Below are 27,142 nucleotides of genomic sequence, written 5' to 3'. Positions count from 1 at the left end.
TCTGGTCAATACCCATGCTCAACAATATAGGCTCGAAAAAATATAGACTTAAAATGCATTCAATAAATACTTCAATGAATGAGCAAGTAACCGTTTGCAACGTGATTAGTTTTAAAGATCTACCCAGCTCTCTTGTAAGCGATTGCTTGTTTTAATTGCCAGCACATTGTGTGCCCTTTAATGGCAGAGATACTTTTGAACAATTTAATCTCAAATCAATTACCAGTTCCAGAGACAAACCCACCTTCCTGTTTATAATTTCTGCTTGCTTAGAAGGGTAGCTAGGCCGATCTTGGAGCTTCTCTTTCTTATTTCTGATTTCTGAGTCTGTGGACTCCACATGAATAGAGTTTGGGGAGGTATTGGGACAAACCAAAAGAAATTATTCAAATTACTCACATTTTGAGATAATGATATTTGAGTAATCCATTTATTAGCATTTTAATAAGGGCTGGAAATGAGCCAGCCTGAAGCAGATCTGACATTAAAGAGGCCGATAATCCCACTGTCAACTCTTCCCTGTTGTCTCTGCCTGCGTTTTCTTTTTAATTATTTTACCGTTTCTTATAGCCTTTTCAAGAGGGCTAAATTTGCAACTGCTGTAACCGCTTAAGCAGTCTCTTCCTCCTGACGTGGCACAACAATTATTTCTGAGAGAAATTATTAAGAGTGCGTGCGGCCTTTAATCAGGAGAAGAACACGCAGCAGAGAGCCTCAGCGAGAGATGAGTCTGTAATAAGATTCCTGTAATTGAGTGTGGGCAGCTGGGCTCTGACGAAGTGTGGAAATGACAGAATCTGTAATTCTGAAGATGGGGGAGGTGATTCATAGGGTATAGAGCTGAAGCTTAAACAGGGTGGCATTTGCACTTTAAAACTTGACCAGGGCACGGCTTAGTTTTTGAGAGGGGCCATTCATTCCAAAGCAAGTTAGTGTCCTGCTTCAATAATCCAAATTAGTTTAACACACTTCGGTGACATTTTTTTTGGACATTTTTCACGATTATTAGAGATAATTCACTTTTCTCTGTAGACTGTGGGGTTGAAAGCAAATTAAATCAATAGATTTTCTTTCTTCACTCTCCCTTTTGAGCCAGAAGTTATCAGTCAAATGTTCGAAAGACCTTTCTGCTTAAGCTTAAGAGCCCAAACAACCTGTTGGGAATACATTTGGCTAATCTGATTAGTTTCTCTATACTAATTGGTTTTATTTCTTTATTGAATTGAATGAATTGCCCTGTCCTTTTGTCACTGTGGGGATGAAGTCTGAGCTACTTAGATTAAGCGCCCCGTCTTTGGCACACAGGGGCCTGGGACACGTTAGCATTGAGACAACTTCCCGTTGACATGTCACAGGTGAGGATGAAGCAGAGCCTTTGGAGACCCCAGGAACCCCTGTCCTCCACTCTCCCTCCGAGCCCACCTTCAGCTGGCATCTGTTCACTCTGCTCACTTTGAGAACCCTGGGAGAACTTAGGTGTCTAATGGGCTTGCAGTGTCCATGCCCAGAGGAGACGATTCAGGGAGCTGATACCATGTGTGAGGCATCAGGTGCCATGTACTTTGTTTTTTGAGAGAGCTTCTCACTGGCCTAGAGCTCACGCACTGGGCTAGGCTGGCCAGCCAGCAAGAGCCAGGGATCCTCTTGTTTTTGCTTCCCCTGTGCTGGGATTACATTCATTTCATCCAATCTAACTTAGACCCTATCATAGTGAGGTCTACAATGTGAAGACCACTACATTGTTTTTTTTTTTAAATTAACATCTCTTTTCTGTCCCTTTCTCCATCATTTATTTTTCCCTCCTTCAATTTTCTTGCCTCTTCCACCCTCCCACCTTCTCTCTCTCCCTCTTTACTCCCTCCCCTCCTTTGTTTCTTCATTCTTTTTAAATGAGGGGAAAAAAGAACCCTCAGAATTTATGACATGCTGAAGGCATGAGTTTTAGCTTGCCCAGAGAGAAATCAAACCATAGACAGTTTGATTTTAATATCAAACTAGGGAGTGATTTTAATATGTTTCTAGAAAGGTAAACAGGGAAAGTGGTGGGGACCTCAGAACTTATTAACTCCGAGAAAAACAATTTTGTTTTGTTTTGTTTTTAAACAATGCAATATTATTGTTCAATACAGCTCAGTGGTGACAGGTGAGCACCTAGACTTGATGTAGACTTAAAAGAGCCATGCACACAAGGCGTGGCATCAAGGATATGCACATGAAAGCCCAGAGGGTGGAGGTGACAGTTATGCTGTGCACAAGGGAGTTAAAGTCTTGGGGGTAGAGTCGTAGAGGGATAGCTGCTCTCTTCCAATGTTATGGAGGTCATAGGTCAACCTGCAAGCATTGAAGTATGAGAGAGAGATAAATCTTGGAAGACTCCGAAATGAAACAAGTTGGCTGTGTGAAGGGCTGCCAGCTTTCCTCATGAGCAGAGAGGCTTAAGGTTTTCAAACTCCATGCTTGTATAACTTTCATCAAAACAAGCACAGATTTGATGGTGTGCCCGGTTCATCTTCCGAGGATCCACGCATTCCGGATCTTCACTCCCCCCACCAGTCATCTCATAACACAGCCTCACTTCTCGGAAAGGGCCACCCTGCGGTTCTTCTGGCCCGGTTGTAGGTCCTTGTGAGGAAATGGAAGGGAGAGCAATGGGGGACCAGGGCGAGCAGGTGGGAGAGGCTAGTCTATCTCTTCCTTTCCCACAGGGAGACAGCTGCCTCACTAAATATCAGTGTCCTGGGTACCCACCGCATCCCCTGCTGCCTGGCACTCTGGTGGAGAGCTAGTCACCAAGAATCCCAGTGTTTAATGAGTTCTTTAATTCTGCCACCTGGCTCCAGGACTTGGGGACTCAAATCGATATAAAATTAACCCAGTGAAACCCGGGTAGAGGATGAATCTGTGACAATAATAGACACCATGTGGGACATTATTTACAATGAATATGGTTATGGAGTTTGACTTAGGGGCTTGTTTTTTCCACGTTTTTCCTTGCAGGAAGTGGAGACAACTCATTTGGCTGGGTGTGAGTTGGCTGGAGGTAGTCAGGGTGCGGTGCCCACCATGTGAGCTGAGGCTCATGGAGCTGAGGGTGGTTGTGGAGACTCAGACAACCTCTGTGTCATTCTTTCGAGTCTAGATGTACAGTAACGAACACATTCCCTCTTTCAGGTCTAAATGTACAAGGAGAGCCATCTTGTGCCAGCAAAGACTTGTCTGTTGATCATAGGAACAAAGAGAAGGAAGGTGATTGTAATCAGACTCCAGGACCCATGTCTCCTGCCATGAGCTCAAAAACCATCTTGGAAATAGACAAATCGACTCTGAAGGTAGGAACCACCACTCTAAGCCACCAACGTCTATCTGTCCTCTAGACTTACGTTTTTATTCCTAAATCTCTGCCATATGATAAAACATACTGGTCTTCTTCGAGGACTCCCCAGAACCCTAAAATCAATCCAAAAATCCCCAAACATTCTACACTGACAAATTAACCAACTTTGCAGCTGGGGAGTCAGCTCAGCAAGGAAATGACCTGCTGTGCAAGTGTGAGGACCTGAGTTCAAAACCCCGGGCCCTTATAAAAGCAATCTCAGAGCCCATATCAAAGCTGGGTGCATGTTTGAGAGTCTATAACCTTAGCGCTTCTTCAGGGATATGAGAAGTAGAGACAGGAAAACCTCTAAAAGTTCTTGAGCTAACTAGCCTAGTGTGTACAGAGAAAAACAAGTTGTGACCAAGGTGGAAGGTTGACTTACACCCTTTACTAGCCTGACTTTGATGTGTCACATGTACAGTCAGCTGACTTTGGTTGTGGAACCCTTAGGATGCTTTCCTGAAAACCTCAAGTCTGTGTAATTAATCCCCACGGGAGAAGATGCTACCATGCTTCAGATGTCCCTGTTGTGCAAAATCGCTTCAGGCAGACTGTGTTGGAACCACACACCCGCTTTACCAGTTCTGTTGGCTGGGGACAGGATGTGTGGGACAGGCCTTGAGAGCCACATTAAGATCTCACAGTGATGGGCTGGAGAGATGGCTCAGGGGTTAAGAGCACTGCTGCTCTTCCGAAGGTCCTGAGTTCAATTCCCAGCAACCACATGATGGCTCACAACCATCTATAATGAGATCTGATGCCCTCTTCTGGTGTGTCTGAAGACAGCAACAGTGTTCTTATATATAATAAATAAGTCTTAAAAAAAAAAATCCCACAGTGACTTGTTTTGTGTCAGTCAGGAGCTTGGCTGGGGTCAATGTATCGATTAGTTATCAATCAGCTTTATTAATTAGAAATGTATTGAGGGATCCTATTGAGGCCCTTGCTCAGGAAAAATTCATCAGGACCTCAAGACCTTGCTTTCATTGCGGACCATGTTTCTGACCTCACTTTTCCTTATGCCAATTAATCTTTTCCCTATTTCTTTCCCTTTACACTCCGTTGTAGATTTCTCCAGAGGCTGGTGAGCGTCATGCCTGTTCTCAGAAGGAGCATGCTGATGGGTCCGGATTATCTCTGCAATCTACTAGGTACTCTTCAGGGTTTCAGGAAGATCTGCCTCAGGGCAAAGGTCTTGATGTTGGACCTCCAGGAACTCAGCTGAGCCCTCTGCAGGATCAAGTCTCCGTAATTCCCAACTTGTGCTTCTCTGCAGATCTTCCAGAGCTGCCTTCTTCCTTGAGATCCAAAGGAATATTTCCCCACCATGACACAGCTACCTCTGTGGCCGCCATCAGTGTTTCTGAGGGGATAAGAACAGGACACAAGACACCAGGGCCTCTCGGCGCAGAGTCCTGTGCACAGGAATCTCTGGAACGAAGCTCCTCAGACAGAAGAGCCACACCAGACAGCAGACCACAGGTGCCCCTGCCAGGGAGGCCTTCACCTGGTAAACAATCACCCGGAAAAACCCGAAAAATACCACCTTCAGGACCAAGTTCAGTCAGTTCACACCAGGAGGAAGCAAGAGCCCAGGCAGAATGTTCTTGGTTGGGTCAACACGGGTGTGCGGATCTGACCGTCCAAGTTGCTGCTTGTCAAGCGGAAGGTTTAATTACCCCCAAGACGGTCACAGCTCCTTCTGACCAAGGACAACCCTCCTCAGAAGTTCCCGAAGCTCGTTTGAGATCCATCCGAAAGAGGAGTTTGGAAGGAATGAGGAAGCAGACTCGGGTGGAACTCAGCGATACCAGCAGTGACGACGAAGACAGACTGGTCATCGAGATATGACGTACTTCCAGAGAGAGACAGTGGCAATGGCCAGGACCTGGCGATCTTCTGAGATAAACATCACCAAGTGTCATGGGCACTGACCTTTATTTATAAAACATCTATAGACCAGGAAAGCCATGTAAGATTTCATCAAGCCAACTCTAACCAACGTGCCCAGATCCAGCCATACCTTTCTTTAGCTAATCTTAGATAGAACTGGGACTCTTCTACATTCATCTAGAAACGTCATTATGGCCAAGAAGGGCCACTGCAAGAGACTCCAAAGTACACAGTTCCAATCTTCATAGCTTCGTCCGGTAAAATGACACTAATCAGAAGAGCCATATGGGACTTTGTACCCGATCAGTGGGATCCCATAGGGTCAGCACATCTGACGTCACTGCCACTAAATTAAGAGTGGCAAACACATCTGGTGTTATTGGGGTAGCTTAAGAGAGAAGGATGGGGTTAGAACTGAGCACCAAGATGGCACCATGTACTTTGGAGACTAACTCCAGATACATTAAAAAACTGGTCAGGGCCAGCCATCTTCTTAATGAAAACTGTAAATATATATCGTGATGCCTAAGGTCTTATCATATGTTGCACAAATGGTCGATACTTGTTTCTGGTCTAATAACACAAGCACGTGTGTTCCTTGTACCTGGCACCTTTTCTGTGAGACCCCCCTCCCCAACCCCAAGCCTTGGGTTTGTTTTCTTTTTCCCCTTCTCTAATTTTTAGGTCTTGCAAAAGAACATTGCATTAAGTTAGTAAAATAGTCACTGTAATGAGTCATTTTTATTTTTGAGGAAAAAATTCACTTATTTTCCTCTGCTTCTTCTTGTCATCTTAGGCTCTGAGCAATTTCAATTAGAGGGTTACATTTAAGTAATCTGTGCTGCCTGAACTGATGATGCCGGTGCCTCGTGATGGAGCCGTTCCGACTTCCTCCAGAAGCTTCCACGGCATAAAACTAATTGGAGTTTGACGCTGTTTTACATCTTGGTAATTTTATTTTGGGGGCTTAGTGTTACTTTGCTGTCAAATTAAATCAGCCTCTGTATTGTGAATCTCAGAACAGCACAGATCAAAGCCCTCAGCCTTCCAAGCCTGTGTGCCGCTGTGCGGAGGCAAGGTCTGTGTGAGCCAGCCCACTACGCAGGCCTCAGGTTCCCAGCCATCTTCTCCTTCCCCTTAAGTGGGAGAGGGAAACTTCAAGAAGTTTACACTGCCCGGTCCTCTACGATTTTCTACTTGCCGTGGCATGAATTTTGTACAATTTGTGATTTCCAGCCCAACTGTTGGCTTAACGTCGAGGTAGGGATGATCACATGACATCTCGTGCTCTCAGGCAAGGCAGCCAGAAGCACTGGCCTCACGTGCGCACTCGCAAACATACTTCCAAGTCCTCAGCTGTGAAGAAGTATGTATGGTCCATTCCGTTTTTGCTGCTCCTCAGAGAGAACTTCAATGCAAAGAGCAGCCTCTCGTTACTTAGCGTACGTCTGTGGTCCACACACATGTTCAGAAATATCTCACCGATTAAATCCGGGCCAACAACGGCCCAGAGGAGCTGGAAAGAGCTAGACATCACCTCTCTATACGGCTTCTCCTCCTCTTCCTTCTTCTTTTAATTACTTTTTAAAATAGTCCAGTTGTTATCCCCCTTCAGGTCTACTCTCCAACAGGACAGTTCCTCATCCCATGTCTCCTCCCTCTGTCTCCAAGAGGATGTCTCCACTCCTCCCCAATCTTCATCCGCCCCCACTCCACCCCACCTCCATCACCCCCACTCTACCCCACCCTACTCCCCCCACCACCCCCACCAGGCCTCCCCACTCCCTGGGGCCTCAAGCCTCTCAAGGGTTAGGCGAATCTTCTCTCACTGAGATCAGGCGATCCTCTGCTGTATGTGACTAGCTGCCCTTTGGATGACCTGGCCTGAGAAAAGCAGTGGAGGAAGCTGTCAGAGCCCTGTTGAAAGGCCGCTATGCATGAGGCATGAATGAAGTTGAGTCCTGGACCGGGGAGCTGAACACAACTGTGGGGCTGGATCCTGATGGGAGTGGCCGACAGAGATGTCTTGTAAGATGCTCAAGAACATTCTGGGGAGAGGATGCACAAATACTGTTAGGACTACTACTATATAGTTTGTGAGCTGAGGGAAGGGTCATCTCATGCACCTCCCTGGATTTCATGATTTAGTTACCTACCTTATAAATCAGGATTTCTATAACAAGAAGCATAACACGAAATGGAAGAGACCATGTATGTATGTAGGTGGAACTAGTTCCTCGGCCTCCGGAGGTACAAGGCAGGACCACCTTCTAGTGGTTTCTCAACCTGTGAGTCATGACCCATTTAGGGCTCAAATGACCCTTTCAAAGGGGTTGCCTATGGCTCTTGGAAAACACAGGCAATTACAGTACGATTCATAGCAGTATCAAGATTACGGTAATGAAGTAGCGACAAAAATAATTTTATGGTCAGAGGCCATCACAACACAAGAAGCCATATTGAAGGGTCACAGCATTAGGGAGGTTGAGAACCATTGTCCCAGATCCTTATTTCCAGGGAACAATTGAGTCTAAGAGGGTCACCAGGCCCACGTTATAACCATAGCTCCAAAAGGCACGCTGGAAGCTCTGCCCCTTCTGAGCCACCGTAGCTAGCTCAGGCTGCATCTGAAATAGCAGAATATTGATTCCATCCTTTTAAACCCCCCTGTCTGGCTCACTTAGTGCCAGTCTTCCCAGGGGTTGCTTACTTTAAATCAACACCGGTTTGTGACCCCTGTATTTCAAGATAATTAAAAAAAAAAAATCAAACAAATATTTTAAATGACCTTGGGAGGAGCTAGCAAAACATCCTAAAGTAAGACTTTTTTTGGGGGGGGGGTCAGTTTGGTTTTAAAGGGGAGTCCTTTTGATAATGTGCCAAACAGTCACTGTTTTGTTTGTTGTTGTTGTTTTTTTTTTAATCTACCTTTTTTAAGGTGAAATACAATGCTAAGAAAACTTTTACCAGTAAAATCCAAAACTCAGCTTGGGTTATTAAATAAAATTCTAGTATTAGCAGTCGATTGTTGCTGTGGTTTGACAATATTGCAAGTGTGTACCACAGGATGGATCACAAAACACGTATCTATTTCTCAGTGCTGGGGATGAAGCTCAGTGGTCTAGTGCTTGCCTAGAAGCTCGAGATTCGGTTCCCAACAACACACGTAAGGAGCATGTTAGGGCAAGGCCAGCTCCGTGTTCGCCAGTGCTGTTACTCTTATGCACTTCATGCAGGAGTCTTGAGTAAATGGTGGCTCCACTTCCCTCATGGAGCTGAGCACCAGGCTGTCAGCACAGATGGAGAGAAAGAGGACTTTGGATTCTCTGCTGTGTGAGAACCACTCCTCATGGTGTCCGATGCTGGCCACTGACTGGCCTCCTGAATGCTGTGCCTGGCCACATTTTCAGATGCATGGAGGAGCAGGGTCTCACCTCTCTGCTTGACCAACTCTTAAAGCTTTGTGAGTTTGGATGGCTGGCCTGACCATTCCTGTTGTTAGGTGCCTTGGGAAATGCTTTTCCCTTCCTTGGGACTAAGCTTGGCATTTCTGAGGAAGCTAAGACCCTGTGGTGTGTTAGCAGGGTGGTGGTGGTGGGGAGGTCGCTAGGCAGGGAAAGGGAGCTACAGAGGGAGAGAGAGGGGTGGGGAGGGAGAGAGAGGAGTGGGGAGGGAGAGAGACATAGTAGAGAGAGAGAAAAAAAGAAATAGGAGGGAAAGAGAGAGGTGGGGTGAGGGGGGGAGAAAAGAGAGACTCAAAAGGGGGAGGAGTGAGGGAGGGGAGGGAGGGAAAGAAGGAGAGATAAACAGATGGATTTTCTGGATTCTAATAAAAGCATAGCTGACAACTTGGGCAGTAACTTAGAAGAGACTGGGACTTCCTTCTCCTGAATGCTACCTTCTAAAGCTGGGGTCTAGAGTCTTAGTCTTGCACCAGTAAAGGCATGACCACTGTCTTCAGCATGAGAGATGAAGGATTCTCAGTCTCATGCCAAAACTACGTCATGGTGTTCGCATTCATTACTCATTATTCATTTCTCCCCCAGCAGAGAAATTTGCATTTTGCACAGAATTTACCTGGTACAGCAGATCTTTACAGTCTCGGGATGTGGGGCTGCTCAGATTCCTAGCTGAGGGAGGGGATGGCCCACCTGGCTCAGGACTATCAAATTCCTACAATAGCCAAAGGGGGGCTGCGTGTTTTTCTTTACTCCAGTTAGCCCCCAGTTCAAGAAGCACTGGCTTTTGAAATACTACATTTCTCCATCCCTTTCAAAACTCCTTACACACAAGTATCAGGCTGTAGAACAGTGCTGAGTGCTGAACTTCAAAGTGCGTCTCCTTCATACTCTTCATGGATGTGGTAAATGCAGAGTTTGGTCTGAAGGGCACAGGAACATGAGAGCACACTGTGTCATCATGGGGAGAAGAGGAGTCAGGAGAAGTCAGACCTGGCCGGGAGCACCAGAGAGTGGCTCTCTTGCTTTTGAGTACACACAATTCCCTTGCTCAAGGTGGGAAACACTTTGCTTCTTGGGTGATGAATACTCCCCACTTCTTTCTATGGTTATGTTATTTTGTTTTGATAAAAATAAAACTCAAAAATAAAAACGTCTTGTGTGATTCATTAATTTCCACTCAAACCATCCACCACATGCAGTGACTTCCTGTAAAATGCTATTTCTGATCATTTCCAACCTGTTCACCAGCAGCTATGTCAGCCATATTGGAATTCCATACCAGTCAGTGAAAGGATAGATAATAGCAAATTGCCCTGCCTTCCTGTGCTATTGCTTGCCCCCAGTGCCCGCCTTAATTCATAGGTTCTAACTTAAAAATGCCTCCTAAAATTCTTAAATGTAGCTAAACTTTGCAACCACATCAGGGTACTTAATATCCACCGTGCAACTCTCTCTTTTGGAATTGATGTTTCTCGAAAGCTTAATAATATTCATCAACAAAGATGCATCCAAATCCTACCTCTTCGTGAAGATGGCTTGCGTGTTCATTTGGAGGATAAGGCATCAGGTTTTCTGACCCAGCGTAGTGCCATCCTTCCGCACACGCAGCCTCGGGGAGTCAGGGGGTCTGATGCTTTCTTTGGAAGAAACATTGTGAGTAGGGTCTGGGAACCTGTGCTCCGTCTGATGGCTTGTGGCTGCTCAGTTCCTAGCTCCTCAAACTCAGGCCTGTAAGAGATTAGCCCATTAATATTCAAACTTCAATCCTTTGAAAACTATCTCAGTTTTTCTTTTGTCATATGTTTCAATGCATCACTCACAGATATGTTATTTACTTAATCTTTCTATTTAAAAGTCTCTGCACTATGGGAAAGATTATTGCTCTGAGCAACAATATCTGTGAAATGGCTCTAGTTACATGAACTAGTTAGGTGTCTTTTCTAATATACATTTAAGCACAAAATCATTAAAATTGTTCATCTGTGTAACACTTAAATATCATCTTTATTGCCATGAACAGTGTGTTCATTGCACTTGAGGAAAGAATGAGATGATCTAAAAGATGTAGCTTCTCTCAGAGCCTCCCCCAATTATTCTAGGTCCCAGTAAGTATACTTTCTGCGTTCATCGTTTGTTTTCCCTCCAAGATACTAAAGTTGATGACCACACATAGAATTGTAAATATCCAAGTATGTTTTCTCCATCAAAATGTGCAGCTGAGGGCTGGAGAGGTGACTCAGTGGTTAAGAGCACTGACTGCTCTTCCAGAGGTCCTGAGTTCAATTCCCAGCAACCACATGATGGCTCACAACCATCTGTAATGAGATCTGATGCCCTCTTCCGGTGTGTCTGAAGACAGCTACAGTGTACTCGTATAAGTTAAATAAATAACATTAAAAAATGTAGACAAATGGCTCAGTAGTTAAGAGTGTGGTATTGGTTTTGTAAAGGACCCAAGTTCAGTTCCCAGCGTCCACATTAGATGATTCACTATTGTCCATAACTCCAGCTCCAGGGTAGAAATAGTGCCTTCTTTTGGCCACCACTGGTACCTACATTCACACGCACACACACATACACACACTGCCTCACATGCATGCACATGTCAGTGTTCACCTTTAATCATGCCACTCAATAGGTGGAGGCAGACAGATCAACGTGAGTTCCAGCCAGCCAGATACAGTACGTAGTGGTGCTCTATCTCAAACAAGCAAACAAACAAAGCTGGTTTTGCCCTGTGGCCCATTTGGTGTGTATGTGGCTCGGGACTAGCTGACGACTATATTCTGCTAAGTGAATGGGCAGCTCACAATGACCTACTGCTGTAGCCACAGACCACCACAGAAGCTTTTTGCAATAGATGGTAATTAACACAGAACCCCACAGCTAGACAGTGTCCAGCGACAGAGGGACTTTGGAGTACTCAAGCCCAACAGGGATATCTTTATCAAGCCCTTCCCCTTGAGGCTCAGGGACTTATGCCCAAGAGTGCTGGGAGACTGTGAGATTCAGAGGTGATGGACGATTTTAAGGAAACGCCATCTCTAGGCACACAAGGGTCGGACACATAAACTCACAGAGACTGAGACAGTACACAGGACAACTGCACAGGTTCAAACCAGACGAAATGCGAGCCTGGACAAAAGGGGGGAGTGGGAGAGAAATTCTGCTAGTGTTATTTTACAGTTGATAGTGGCTGGCAGAGGGAAACGAGTTTTCTCTAATAGAGTATATGATGGTTTGAGTAAAAACTGGCGCCCATGGGCTTATATATTCAAATACTTGGAGTTGTACTATTTGAAAAGACTAGGAGGTGTGCCCTTGTGCCACTGGGGGGGGTACTTTGAGCTTTCAGAAGCCCATGGCAGAGCACTCTGTCTCTGTCTCTGTCTCTGTCTCTGCCTCTGGACTAGGATTCAGCTCTTAGCTACCTTTCCAATTACTACACCTGCATGCTGCCATACTTCTCACTATGGTGATAATTGGCTGAATCTCTGAAACTCTAAGCCAGCCCCCAATTCAACACTTTCCTTTATAAGAGTATCTGTGGCCACAGTGTCTCTTCACAGTAACAGAACAGTCACTTCTTTTATATAGGTAGGGTTTCTATTGCTGCAATAAAATACCATGGGGAGGAAAGGGTTGATTTGGCTTATACTTCCATATCGCTGTTCATTGCAGAAGGAAGTAGGACTTGGCCTTCCCTCATCAATCACATTAAAGAAAATGTCTTGCTGGTTTGCATACAGCCTGATCTTATAAAGGCATTTTCTTAATTGAGGTCTCCTCATCTGACTTTAACCTATGTCAAGTTGACATAAAACTATCCAGCACAGTGACTAAGACAGAGTGTAAGCCATGCTTTTTTGTGTGATTTTTGTTGTGGTTGTTTAGTTTGGGTGTTTTTTCCTTTGTCTTCTGTGGTTTGGGATTATGATTTCTTTTTTATTTTGTTTAGGGAAGGGAGATAGGGACAATCTGGGAGGCGTTAGGAGAAAGGAAAGGATATATTCAAACTGTATTACATAACAAATTATTTGGAAAGACAATACATGGAGATTTTCAGCATCCCTCCATTTCTCTGATTTCAATTCCTCTGTTCCATCTCTCCCCTGCAGACCACCTCCCTCCCTCCCCTTCTCCCATCTCCAGTGGATCACATATGTCCTCCCCTCACACTTTCAACTCCACGCATGGCTTTATCCCTTTTGCCAACCCATGCAGGTATTCCATGGAACCTACAGTGACCAGGGAAGCAGGTACGTTGATTTCAGATCTTCTCTCCTCCAAATCTGGTACACTACTCTCATCCCCATCTCTGTAGCAGACTACTTTCCTCCCTCTCCAGTGGATCACGTAAATCTTCTTCAACTTCCCCCTTCTCACCCCATTACCACCCTCCCATCTGTGCATGCACTCCCTGGGAATTCAAGAAGATGGTCAGACAAGAGTAACCAGTGAAACCCTCTATGTCCCTGAGTCTCATCCCCAGCTCTGCAGCAGACTACTTCCTGTAGCCTCTCCTCACTCTCTGCCCCTATTCCCAGGGAAATAAGCAGATCCTGATGTAACACCTTGCTTTTCTCCCTCCTGTGGATCCCCTCAGAGCTCTCCTAGCCCATTTCCATTCCTAAGTGTCAGCTCCCAAAACCTAGAAACACAGTTTACCTGGAGTCCTCCCAGTAGACATAGCTATCAGGACCCCAAAAGGATTCCCTATCAGTCAACACACAGTCACCATATACTTCTAAGAACCCGAGAGAGCAAAAGAAACCAAAGAACACAACAGCCACCCAACAAAAAAGACAAGAGCAGACATTACCACCTAGAATTACAATCATCCCAAACCTAAATGCCAAGACACCAGCATCAAAACACAATCAATAACAGCCAAGGCAATATGTTCCTATTAGAGCACAGTAACTCTACAACAGTAGGGTCCTGAGAAAAGCAACATAGCTGACACAGAAGACAGAGAATTCAAAATACCCTCTATGAATATAATAGATGTCCTTAAAGAGGAAATGGAGACATCCCTTGAAGAAATCAATGAAATCATAAACAGTGAAAAGAAATGAATAAAACAGTTTAGTGGAGATGTGAAAGTGGAAAGAGAGAGAGAGAGAGAGAGAGAGAGAGAGAGAGAGAGAGAGAGAGAGAGAGAGAGAGAGAAAGCCTAAACTGAGAGAAACCTGGAAGTGAAAGACTTAGGAACTCAAAAGGAAAGCTCAAACAAAAGCCTTACCAACAGAATAATAGACCAGAGAGAGACTCTTAGGCATAGAAGACACAATAGAGGAAATGGATACCTTAGTTGAAAAAAAATTAAATAAAAAAGAATCTGGCAGAAAATATCCAAGAAATCTGGAACCCTATGAAAAGATCAAATTTAAAAATATATAGGAATAGAAGGAAGGGAAGACATGCAGGTCAAAGGAACAGAAAATATTTTCAACAAAAAAATCATAGAAGAAAATTTCCTCACCTAAAGAAGGAGATAACTATTAAGGTACACGAAGCAAACAGCACCAAACAACCTAGACCAGAAAAAGAAAGTCCTTCTAGTACATAATAATCAAAATACTAAACATATTGAGCAAATGTTTAAAAAATCTAAAGTCTGAAAGGGAAAGAGACAAAGTAACATAAAGGCAGACCTAATAGAATAACACCTGATTTCTCAGTGGAGACTTTAGGAGCCAAAAGGGTCTGGACAGATGTTCCTCAGACTCTAAGAGACCACAGGTGCCAGGATAGACTACTATACCAAGCAAAATTTTCAGTTACAGTAGATGGAGAAAATAAGACATTCGATGATAAAATCAGATTTAAGTAATATATATTAACAAAAGGTACCAGAAGGAAAACTCCAACTTAAATAGGTTAAACACATCCAAGAAAACACAATGAATAATCTTAGACCGGAAAATCAAAAGAGGACACACACACACACACACACACACACACACCACATATACATGTACACATACCACACTTCACACAAATATACACACACATACACACCACACCACATATTATTACATTCACACATATAAATACAAAAGCCACCATACACACACATACACACCATGTATAGACACACACCACACTGCACACACACTACCACTACCACCACAGACACACATACACACATACCATATACAGACATACACACCACAGATACACATATCACATCATATACCAATACTCTACATACATATACCACACACCACCATACACACACATACACACACAGTTATACTACACACATACACCACACATATACCACACTGCACGCACACACACACACACACACACACACACACACACACACCACATGATCATATCACACATCAAACCACACTAAACTACACACACCATTCACAGGCCATAGAAACAAAATAAAAAAACTGAGAAGAATAAACAAACCCTGCTCATTGATATCTTTCAACATCAATGGTCTCATTTCCCTCCAATAAAAAGAAACAGAGTACACAAGGGTTGTGAAAATAGGACCTGTCCTTATGCTGCAGACAAGAAACACACCATAACATCAAGGATAGACATCTCCTCAGAGCAAATGCATGGAAAAAGATATTCCAAGCAACAGACCTAAGAAGCAAGCTGGTGTAGTCATTTTAATTGACAAAATAGACTTTAAGCCAAAACTAATAGAGCTAGGGAAGGAACTACATTTTCATGAAGGAAAAACACCCAGAGTATCATAATTCTAAGCACAAATGCACCAAACGCAAGGACATCCAACTTCATAAAAGACACTACTCCAGCTTACCCTCACGTTGACCTTCACTCTCTAATAGTGGGAGAATTTAACACCCCACTCTTGCCATCCAGACAAAAGAGTGAATGGAGTGATGTTGGTGTCAATGACACCAGGAGCCAAATGGTTATACCTAATACTAACTGAACATGTCAAGCATGTGCTTAACAGGACCTCATAGGACTTTCTCCAAAACTGACTGCAGACTATGACACAAAGCAAGTCTCAACATATACAACTTAAAGTAACACCCTGCATTCTATCTGACCATGACAGATTGAAACTAGAGATCTACAACAACAGAAACAACAGAAGGCTTACAAACTCACGGACACCGAGCACCTTTCTACTGAATGAAAAATGGGTCAAGACAGAAATTCAGAAATTAAACACTTTTTAGAATTAGATGAAAATGAACACACCATGCACCCAGACTTACAGGACATGCTGGAGGAAGTTTTGAGAGTCATGTCCAGAGCACTAAGGGCCTACATACAAAAACAGGAGAGAGAGCTCATTTCGGTAACTTATAAACACAAATGGAAGATCAAAAACAAAAGGAAGAAATAAAAAACAAAATTAGACAGCAAAAAAGTATTCAAGCTCAGGGCTGAACTCAGTAAAATACAAACAACATCAACAACCACAAAACTGCAAAGATCAAGGAAACAGTTGTTTTTTTTTTTTTTTTTTTTTTTTTTTTTTTTTTTGAGAATTTAATAAGACTGACAAACTCTTATCGAAATTAGCTAAAAGGCAGACAGAAAATATCCAAATTTAAAAAGTTGGCAAAGTCCTTCAAGGTAAACATCCTGGAGAGATTAGGGGTCCAAGAGACAAATCTCAACACAATAAGGCACTTTATAGCGAGTCCATAGTCAATACCAACTTCAGTGGAAAGAAACTCAAAGTAATTCCATCAAGAACAAGACAAAGTTGTCCAACTTCTCTATACCTATTCAGTATAGTACTCGAAGTCTTAGTTAGAAAAATAAGACAGTTGAAGGTATCTTACAAATCGGAAGTCCAAAAACTCCACCAGGGAACTGATAATAGCAAAGTAGCCAAACACAAAATAAACTCACAAAAGTCAGTAACCCTTTTATATACTGTAGTGGCTACTTCTGGTTGTCAACTTGACCATATCTGGAATGAACCACAATCCAGAATTGGAAGGTCCACCTTTGATCTTGATCTTGAGGCATAGAGGCTAAGAATCTTAGGAAACTAAGGCAAGGAGATCATTGAGCTCAAGGTCATCTGGGACAAGCAATTTCCAAATCCTGGTGTGGTGGCACACACCTTTAATCTGGGACACACCTTCTGTTGGAGACCTACATAAGGACATTGAAACAAGGAAGGCTCTCTCTCTCTCTCTCTCTCTCTCTCTCTCTCTCTCTCTCTCTCTCTCTCTCTCTCTCTCTCGCCTGCCTGCCTTCTGGGACTTTTCCTGCTTGCCTTTTGGGGCTCTGCCTGCTTGCCCTGTGGAACTGAGCATCTGCTAGATCCTTGGACTTTACAGCTGCTGCCAGCCATTGTTAAGGGATTGGACTACAGACTGTAAGTCACCAATAAATACCTCGCTATATAGAGACTATTCATAAGTTCTGTGACTCTAGAGAGCTCTGACTAATACACATACAAATGACAAACAGACCGGGAGAGAAATAAGAAAAGTAACACCTTTCACAATAGTCTCAAATAATATAAAATATCTTGAAGTAACTCTAACCAAGCAAGTGAAAGATTTACATGACAAAAAAATTATGACACTGAAGAAAGAAATTGAAGAAGACATCAGAAGATGGAAGATCTTCCATGTTCATGGATCATTAGGATTAATATAGTAAAAAATGGCTGCCATGCCAAACACAATCTACTCAGTGCAATCCCCATTGACATAATTTTTCATAGATTTTGAAGGGACAATTCTTAGTTTCATATGGAAACATAAAAAGCCCAGGATAGCTAAAACCATCCTGAATTATAAACAAAGGGGTGAATGCATTTCTATCCTTGAGTTCAAGTTAAACTCCAAAGTTAGAGCAACAAAAACAGCACAGTATTGACATAAAAATGACACATGATCAGTGGAATCAAATTGAAGGCCCAGACATATTATGGATGCCTGATTTTTGATAAAAAAAGAAAAAGATGAGAAATACACACTGGAAAAAGGAAAACATCTTCAACAAATGGTGCTTGTCTAACTGGATGTCTGCACGTGGAAGAATGCAAATGGATTTATACTTATCACTGTATACAAATCTCAAGTCCAAGGGAGTCAAATACCTCAATATAAAACCAGATACACTGAACCCAATAGAAGAGAAAACATAGACTAACCTTGAACTCGCTGATACGGGAGCAGTCTTTCTGAACAGAACATGGCACAGGCACAAAGAACAACAATCAATAAACGAGAGATTATGAAGCCGAAAAGCTTCTGCTTAGCAAAGGACGCCTTCATTTGGACAAAGCATCAGCCTACAGGACAGAAAAAGATTTTTGCTAACCACACTCCCATTAAAGGGCTACTACCCAAAACATGAAGAACTTTTTAAAAAGCCTATATATCAAGAAAACATATAACCTCATTTTAAAATGGGGTCAAGATCTAAGCAGAGATATCTCAAAAGAGGAAACTGAGAAGGCTAGAAACATTTGTTCAACATCCTTACTCATCATGGAAATGCAAATCAAAAGTACCTTGATGTTTCATCTTACACCTGTCAGAATGTCTAAGACCAGTAACACAAATGACAGCTTAGGCTGGCGAGGATGTGGAGCAAGGGATACACTCCTCCATTACTGGTGGAATTCTGAACTTATAGTGTGGCTGTTCTTTAAAAATATGAGTATGGATCTACCTCAAAATCCAGTTATACAACTCCATAATAATAATAATAATAATAATAATAATAATAATAATAATAATAATAATAATAATAATACAACCCATTATCCTACCTCAGAGACATCTGCTCAACCATGGACACTGTTGCTCTATTCATAATAGCTAGAAATTGGAAACAATCTAAATGTCCCTCAACAGAATGGATAAAGAAAATTTAGTATATGTATTTATCCAGTGGAGTAGTACTCAGCCCTTAAAAAAATGAAATAATAAAATTTGCAGGCAAATAGCTGGAACTAGAAAAAAATCACCATGAGTGAAGTAACCCAGACTCAGAAAAAGAAATATGGTACTCACTCACTTACATGTGGACATTAGCTTTTAAGAGAAATATGGTACTCACTCACTTACATGTGGATATTAGCTTTTAAGTCAATGATAAGAAACCTACTCTGTAAAACCACAGCAGTTAGGTATAGAGTAAGGGATATCAGAGAGATCTCCCCAGGAAAGGGAAACATAATAGATAGTTATGGATGGATGTGGGATGGTTTGAATTGGAGAATCAAGTGGGAAATATTGGGAGAGACAGATAAAACTTGGGGAAATTGGATGGTTAGTTTGTAAACCTAATACAGTAAAAACTCTCTAAACTATACACATAAATGAAGGCAATCTAAATGAAATTGCCAAATAATGGGAGAGACAGAGCCCCGACTGGCCATCTCTTGACATCAGATGAAGTTCTCAATAATGGAACTGGGTTATGTATAATTGAGCTGTTGGCCAAAGGGGCCTCCTGGGAGTCCCCAAACAGGCTGTTGCTAAGACTCGAGGTTGCTCTCCACAAACTGACTAAAAGACCCCATTACAGAAGACAACATCTATACAACTCATGGAACACGGAGAAGACAAGCTCATGCCTACACAGGGCCCTCACCCCTACGTGCTAGTGTCTTTGGTACAGGAAGGTATTATGCGTGATACTGAAAGTTATGTAAACATCAAGCCAGCCACAAAGCCTCTGATCTATGTGATGGTCTGTTTGCAAGCTACAGTAGGGCAATGGTGGTGCAAAGCTTGTAGGAGTAGCCAACCAATATCCAATTTGACTTAAGGCTCATTCAAAGAGATAAAACCTGTACCTGACAATTCTTGAGTAACCAGTATCCTGAGACTGAATAGTCCAGGGACCTAAGGTAAAACCAAATACTACTGTTCAAAAACAAAACAAAACAAAACAAAATTAAAAAAAAAAAAACCTCAAACATGTAGCCATAAGCTGACTCCCAATGCCACTCTTCTATACTCATAGGCCAGTGTCTTATTCAGCCATCACCAGAGAAGCTCTCTCCTCCAGCAATGGGAACAAATACAGCTTGTCGATGTACAGAGAGTGAGAGACCTAGGGACACTCAGCCTTAAATGGGATGTCTACATTAAATCCTTTCTCTAAGGGTTCAGGGAACCTTGCAGAAGAGGAGGCAGAAAGAGTCTCAGAACCAAAAACCAAGGCTTTCTAAATCAACATGCAAAAGGAGCAGTGGACACATGCCCCCGTCCCTAGCCCAGAAATAATCTCTCATTGATATTTACTTGCAAATGAAGGTTTAGTTTTCTCCAAGGGAGTCTCACTGGAGAAACTGCATGTCCAGTAGTAGAGAGCCAAAAGAAAACAAGCACAGTGGTATCTGGAGTTTCCTCATAATTTCTTATAATGTAGCATCAGGACTTAAAAAAGAATTCTATCTTATATATCTTCTCTCTTTTCATCCTACAGGTCCTTTGTGTATACATTATGGCTTCCAGTTTAGTGTTTTTGTGGAGTCCCTTAGTTTACAAAATGTGGGTCTCTAGTTCTTGTGCCTTCTCTTGCATACTTGCCTTTCTGTGTCTTGTCCAATTCTGCTGTGTTGCTATTTGTTTTATCTTATTATTTTATACTATTAAGTTTTATTCCATTATTATCCCTTAGTAGCCCTGTGTTTTTAAAAGAGAGATGGAACATGTGTATGGGGTATGTTTCTGGATGGGAGGGGAGGAGGAAGGAGCCAGGAGGAATAGAAGAAAGGGAAACCATAATCAGGATATACTAAGTGAGAAAAATTAAAGTTCTACTTTCAATAAAAGGGGGGAAAGCCAATTAATAAAATCAATAAATAAGCAAATTAATAATAAAATAAATAAGCAAATAAATAAAAACATAGAGATGGATACCTACCCTTCCAAATCACAGTGGCATGATATTAGTCTCATAGAAGTTATGATGTATTTATTCTCTTGTTGCTTGGGATGATTTTCTGTTCGGTAGTGAGTTGTTTGCCTGGTGAAATGTAAAGGAACTTCTAAGGATGGGTAATTAGGTGTTCCTGCTCACACAGCATGAGGTGATAGTGCAGATGGGCCTGTTCCCATACTTCCTTTGCTTCTAAATGTGAAGCAAATGGATTTGGCTACGCTAACAACTGTGGAGAGCAACTTTTGAGCCTCCTGCTTGGTGATCATCAGGCTGTGACTGGGGAAAGACTCGCTCTATGGCATCTGGGTCCCTTGCCTCCTGCTGTGGCAGGCTTGTTTTTAGTTTTTCTCAATTTTTGCCAGAGGCAAAACCAATGTCCTTTATCACCCAGCATCCCAGGGTTAGTCCACGGCTATCTCAGCTCAGGCGTTCGTAGATGATTATCCTGAGCCTGTTTATGATGAGCCCTAAAGGAGATGGATCATTCTCACCCTGTCCTTCTAGAGACACCCAGCCTTGCCTACCCTCGGAGTGGTGCTGTGTGTAACAGACTAGCAACTTTTAACAGGACTGAGGCTTCTGGGCTCCGTTGTAAACAACTCCATTGTTTTTGTCCTGGATCCTGCAGCAGGCATAATAAAGATTTGAGAATGAAAAAGATGTATGGGAATGAATGAAATATGGGTGCGTCTTTAGCCTCATTGAAATGTTGAATGCAAATATGCATTTCCTCAGGTAAGAAGGAGGTAATCCTGGAAGCATTCAAACCCACTTCTCTCCTGCTCCAGGCCAACTTTCTCCAACATCAGCAGGAGTAGCTGAGAAGGTGGTAAACACAGCATCTGGTGCTTAGAATATCTCTTTTTTTAAGTTGAGTTTAAGTTTATTCTGTTTTTTTTAAGGCATTTTGGCATAACATTATATGAATAATTTTGTCGGTACTTAATTCTTTTAGAGGTTTGATAGCATGCATAGACATCCCACTAGTTACCATAGCATGAAGTACATGTAGGACAGCAGGTAATATGGAAACAGATTTCTTGTTGGGTATAGATTAAGCATAATGGTCTGTGAATACCAAGAATTGCCACAAGGCTATTATCTTGGTGCTTAGAGTCTTAATGATCCTCCTGGGAGCTTCAGTTTGTCCCAAGGATCATGGGGCGCCCCTGCATGGTGACCCAGAATAACTTTGGTGTGCATGCTGATTCCCAAGTACCAGCCTGCAGGCCGCCAATAGCTCCTTGACTCCAAGTGTTTGATGCTTGGTGTGTTCCTTTCCAATTCTTTTCCCCCAGGAAAAGCTGATACCACCCTTGTAGGTCATGCTTGTCAAGAAGGAAACACTGTGTTACCCAGAGGATACTGGGCAATGTCTAGACAGTGCTGATGGCACAGCATGAGCCAGTAGCTAGAGGTGTAGATTGAACTTTAGCATCCACCAGTTCACAGAAAAGATGTTCCCATAACAAAGAGGAGCCTGGATTGCAGTATCCATGGTGATGAGCAAAGGTGTCCTGGTGTAGAGAGGCAAGCTTATAGTCTGCCAAACAGATCATCCCATGCATTCTGGACTGTCCAGGCTCCTTGTCTAGACAGAAGCCCAAATTTTACTTAGCGATGCCCCTTGAGGATCCTCCCTTGAGGAAAAAGAATCAGGAGGAAGGATGGTAACTCAAAGGCTGTTTGCTGTTTTCCCATCACTTTACATAATTGGCAGTTATCCATTAACTATTATTTTGTTGCTGTGACAACACACCTGACAAGAGCAACTTAAGAAAGGGTATATTTTTGTCTCACAGTTTGAGGTTTTGGTCCATTATAGTGAGACAGTCAAGGCAGCATGAGGCAGCTGGTCAGGCGCATCTGCAGTCAGAAAGTGGAGAGCAATGGCCGCCAGCGTTCCGCTCACTTTCTCCTTGTCATTCAGCTCACGCTCCAGCTTGTGGAATGGTGCTGTCCACATCCAGAATGGCTCTTCTTACCGCCACTCACAGAGTCTAGAAATCCCCTCATAGACACGCTCAAAGCTGCATTTCCTATGTGATTCCCGAGCCTGCCTGGTTGACAATCAGTGTTAACCATCAAACATGAAGTAGACTCGCCTGGCACATCAGAGGACTGGGTGTAGCTCAAACTATACCAATCTATTCAGACAAGCACAGATAGGTGAGTTCTGGTCCTGTGCACTTCCGTTTGGTTGTGATGAATCCTGTTTTTGGTTGGTACCTTTTTCCTTTTAGGGAAAACTAAATCCTCAAGAGGAGATTCTGTGTCTTGAGTATGCGGCAAAGCTGTTGCTGATACCAAGGCACCATCCCTGTGTCTACCACCTCTACAAAGGCCACATCCACCCTCCCAGATTTTCCACTGTGCCCTGCCATCCTAGGTAGGAATGGGAAGAATGCCATATTTTTAAAAGAGATTTTCTGCTTTGAGGTTTGAAAGTATGGATGGATTTCTGGTTAACAGAAAATTACCCAGAAAATGAAATGGTCCAGTCTCTCACCTGACACCCCCCAAATGTTCTAGTTCACCAAGGTCCCATTGTGTTTGTTTCTGTGAAAATAAAAGTCTTCTGAAGATGCACAGACTGAAGAAGATGCCCATGGCTCTTATGCGGCCTCATAATTTATGTACTTCCATTGCCTTCCTCGGGCACTTTGGCAGAGATCGCAAGAGTAGACAAAGGGAGATTCGAGCAGCGGGAGGACAGGACCAGAAACAGAAGCACACATCTTCCATTATGACACAGCCTGATACTGAGAGAGCATAAATTAATTTCAAAGCCCCCCACACAAAGGAAATAATGAAAAAATACATCTCAGGTAGTTATCCCTTTTGTGCTAAAAACAAGTGATTTGGAGAAAATAACCACAGAGGGCTTGATAGGTTCATCTTATTATATTCCCCCCCAACCCCCGGTTTTGAAGTTTTAAGGGAAGAACAGAGAACAAGAAAGATGCCTTTGTTGTTTTGACAAACATTGATTGGATGTTTAGTATGTTGCCAGGCACCGGGATACACTTTCTGTGACTTTTTCTGCTCTTAGAATTATTTTCAATGGTGAGAAGGAAACTTCTAGATATCTTATTACCAATTCCAAACATAGTCCCAGAAAGGCCATTTCTTCTCAGTTTTTTTTCTTTTTCCTTTCAACATCATTATGATTCTACTTAGGGGTGCAGCTGAAATTACTGCGCAGTGTTTTTTCCACCGAGTCTTCTGTGTGTAGGGGCGGGGGGTCAGCTCTAGTCCCGGCTTGAATGTAAATGGACAATAACCTAGAGGGATCACAGTGTTCCTGAGAGTAGATATGGCTGAGCTAAAAACATCTTTATTCAATGTCACTGGAGGAGCTGAGCGAAGTCCCCACAGACCCCTTTGGGTTTTTGTCTTGCTATCTCATTTATGCTGATCTGTGTAATTTTCACAAGAGCTCATTTAAATGGAACATTCCAGATGATGAAACGAGACTTGGAAATAGTCGGTGATAACCACACTTCATAAACCTCTGAATAGACTCATAGATGGCTCATGCGGCCTTACGACTTTCACCTCCATCCATATGAAAAGGCTCCGCTGGCTTCTAGAAGATTCCAAATGTCTACTGTTGTGTCCCATACAACTCACAATATAAGAAGTGTCTCTGGGAGACTTGGGAACAGAATTTAAATGAGCTGAAATCTGAGAACATTCTAGAAGCTCAGACATCTATTTAGTCTCTGTGCCCTTTGCTGCCCTTTCTTCAGATAATGGCAGAAGAGAGTTCTGAAAACACCTGTTTGTGGTGGGGGCAGAACCAGAGGGTCTGTGGACCTGCTTGGGATTCATTCAGTGCCTTCACTGGCCGGATTCATTTTGTTCAGCTCAGACTTTATTTAACATAGATTTAGGCTTTGAAAAGCTTAATCTTTTCAATTAGTAGCTGAGCTCTCCCCCGTGGAGATCATCCAATTAAAAATCCAATTCATAGGTCAGTATCTCTGGCTCGTCTTTTATTTGCTGCTTATCAAAAATGGTCCACATCCGCCAAGGGGCTCATGGGGAAAAGCGCTTTAACATGTGCTAGCTATGGGCGGGTGAGATCACTCAGCAGGTAAAGAAAGACTCATGCTGTCAAGAATCACAACCTGAGTTTGATCCCTAAGACTCACACGGTGTGAAAAGAAGAGAATAGATCCTCACAAGCTGATCTAAATGCACATGCACGTAGGCACACACACGTGTGCACACACTTAAACACACACACACACAATTTTTATAGATATATTCAGTCTTCAGTGAGGCAATGCTAGGAGACTGGGAACAGAGGCACATACTGGTCTCTTGGTAAGAAAACCGTGGAGAGTCTAGGTTGTTTAACATTTTAAGCCACCTGTAGCCCATAGACAGCAGGAAACCTGTATAGCAATGATGGGCCACGATCAATGTCCCACCCTCCAGATTCCTGCCTGGGCTAGAGCAGGTGACCCAAAGCTAGATGCTCCTTGGTGGGGGCTTATAAACAACCAGAAAGCTCTTGCTGAAGTAACTCATTTCTTTCAAGTGGCAAAGAAAAGTAAAACTGAGGTCTCCTCTCACGGGACACATTTGCCATAGTGCTTTAACAGAGCCAGAGGTTGTTGTGGTCCTCAGCCAGGACAGGCCCATGGACAGGGACGCAAGCGAGACCCTTCAATTACCAGAGCCTCATTGTGTGGGTTTCATCGTGATCTCATCTAAGGAAGGTAGCATTTGTGGGGTGGGGTACACTGCTGGCTTTATAATCAGTTCTTCGGATATTACAGTCAGATTGAATAAAACAATTGGCTACGGAGCAGCAGGGAACCTAAAGGTGGAAATTGAACTGACTGCTACCCTGAACCAAGATGCTGGGCTGGGCGTTGGAGCTGTATTATTTATCACCATGGTGGGCTCTCTTTTCTGGTTTCCTACGCAGCAAGAGGAAATGTACCTTTCAATTACAGACACATGAAGTTCAAATGAATACCTGGTACACTTGCCAGAATGCATGCAGTCCTGGGCCTCAGCCATGTGCAGAGGGCGGTGGCAAAGCCATCACCTTGTAAAAGGTGCAGTTAGAGAAGAAGAAGGGGTGGGTGCCACTGGGGGACATGTACAGCTCCCCATCTTGAGGGTCCCAGTTGGCTGGTGCTCTGCGGAAGCATACGGAGTTTCCTGTCCTTCGGACAAACTCTTGTTTGCACGTCTGCCTTGCATACAAGCACCTGAGTTTGCTCTCGGCCATTTTCAGTCCTGGAAGTCATGGGATAAAGGGCAGATTGATCTGGCTTTGAATGATATTCCGGAGGTCTCCAATATCAAGATCAGTGTAGCATTGGGGAGCTTCTTCTGATTATGAGTTTTTTCAGCATCAGATAGTTCTGGAACCTTCTCTGTTGAGCTTCCAGATGCTGCCTTGAATTTCTACAGATTACTGAAATGGAGTTAATTCTAAGAATGGATGCTGGTTGTCTTTACCAAGAAGGACATTTGCTTTCAGAAAAAGGAGGAACTCTCTCTAAAATTTAATTTCAATCTCACCACACCTCCCCTGGGCTTGAGGCTGGCTCCGAGTCTCCTCCTGCCTCAGTCTCTCCTCCAGTGAAAAAGGAAGCATAAGAAACACCTCCCAGGTTGAGGACATTCATCTAGAAACAGTTGTGGTCATTGGCACCCTAAAAAACAGCCAAGAACCCCAAAGCGTGTGTCAGTTAAGAATTCTTTATTGTAGATCAACTAAAACTTATTAAATGAAGAAAATTAATTCCTGAAATATCTATTATAAAGTAGCCACCCATGTTTCTTGGTTTATAAATTAAAACGAGAAGCGTGTAAATCTGTTAGTTAATCCATTTTGTACTAATAATCCTGACAATAGGAAACACACTGCATATTTTTAAATAGAATAGAACACTTTCCAAAACAATTTCATGAAAAGACAAGCTCGGCCCACTCTGCTTGCACATGTCTTTAATTTTTCTCTCTCTTCACCCCTCCCCTCATTTATTTATTTTACTTTACATGTGTGAGCGCTTTGGATGCATGCATGTCTGTGCTGTGTGCATGAAGTGCTTCAGAGGTCAAGAGAGGACCCTGGAATGAGAGTTAAGTGAGCTGCCGTGCAGTTACTGGGAATTGAACCTGGGTCCTCTGGAAGAGCAGCCAGTGCTCTTAACCTTCGAGCCGTCTCTCCAGCACCTCTCTTGAATGTCTCTTGCCATTTCACATCCTTCATTGCCTCTGGAAGGCAACTCTCTCCGTTTAATCTACTTCCTGAAGGAGCTTGAGGTGGAAAGCCTACACAGCCCCTTTAAGAACTCCTGGATCATTATTTGGGGGAGGAGTGAACTGTGTAACAGGAGGGCTTAGGTCCAGGCCTTTGGAGGGGGAGCAGAGCTGGCCTTTGCACAAAGCTGTTAGCTTCTAGCTTCTGTGAGTCTGCCTCCACCATCATACACAATGCTGTCAGCTAAAGGGGGGTCTGGGTCCCCATAGACAGCTGGGACAGCCATGAGACATCACGACGTCT

The 27,142-nt window shown here is 43.2% G+C and overlaps 1 protein-coding gene across 1 annotated transcript in view; it reads left to right on the top strand.

The window, feature by feature from the left end:
- ZNF831 (zinc finger protein 831) overlaps nt 1-5,227 on the top strand; it is a gene marked incomplete at both ends in the record, with an annotated part of 63,456 nt that extends 58,229 nt beyond the window's left edge. Inside the window, 2 exons of the mRNA XM_080925530.1 lie at nt 3,172-3,329; nt 4,445-5,227. Coding sequence (XP_080781656.1) covers nt 3,172-3,329; nt 4,445-5,227 — 941 coding nt within the window. The remainder of the gene's footprint in view (nt 1-3,171; nt 3,330-4,444) is intronic.
- Between the last annotated feature and the right edge of the window lie 21,915 nt (nt 5,228-27,142).

This window comes from Micromys minutus (genome assembly GCF_963924665.1).
Source record: "Micromys minutus genome assembly, chromosome: 11".
NCBI lineage: Eukaryota > Metazoa > Chordata > Mammalia > Rodentia > Muridae > Micromys > Micromys minutus.
This window is presented reverse-complemented; position numbering and strand designations above follow the sequence as displayed.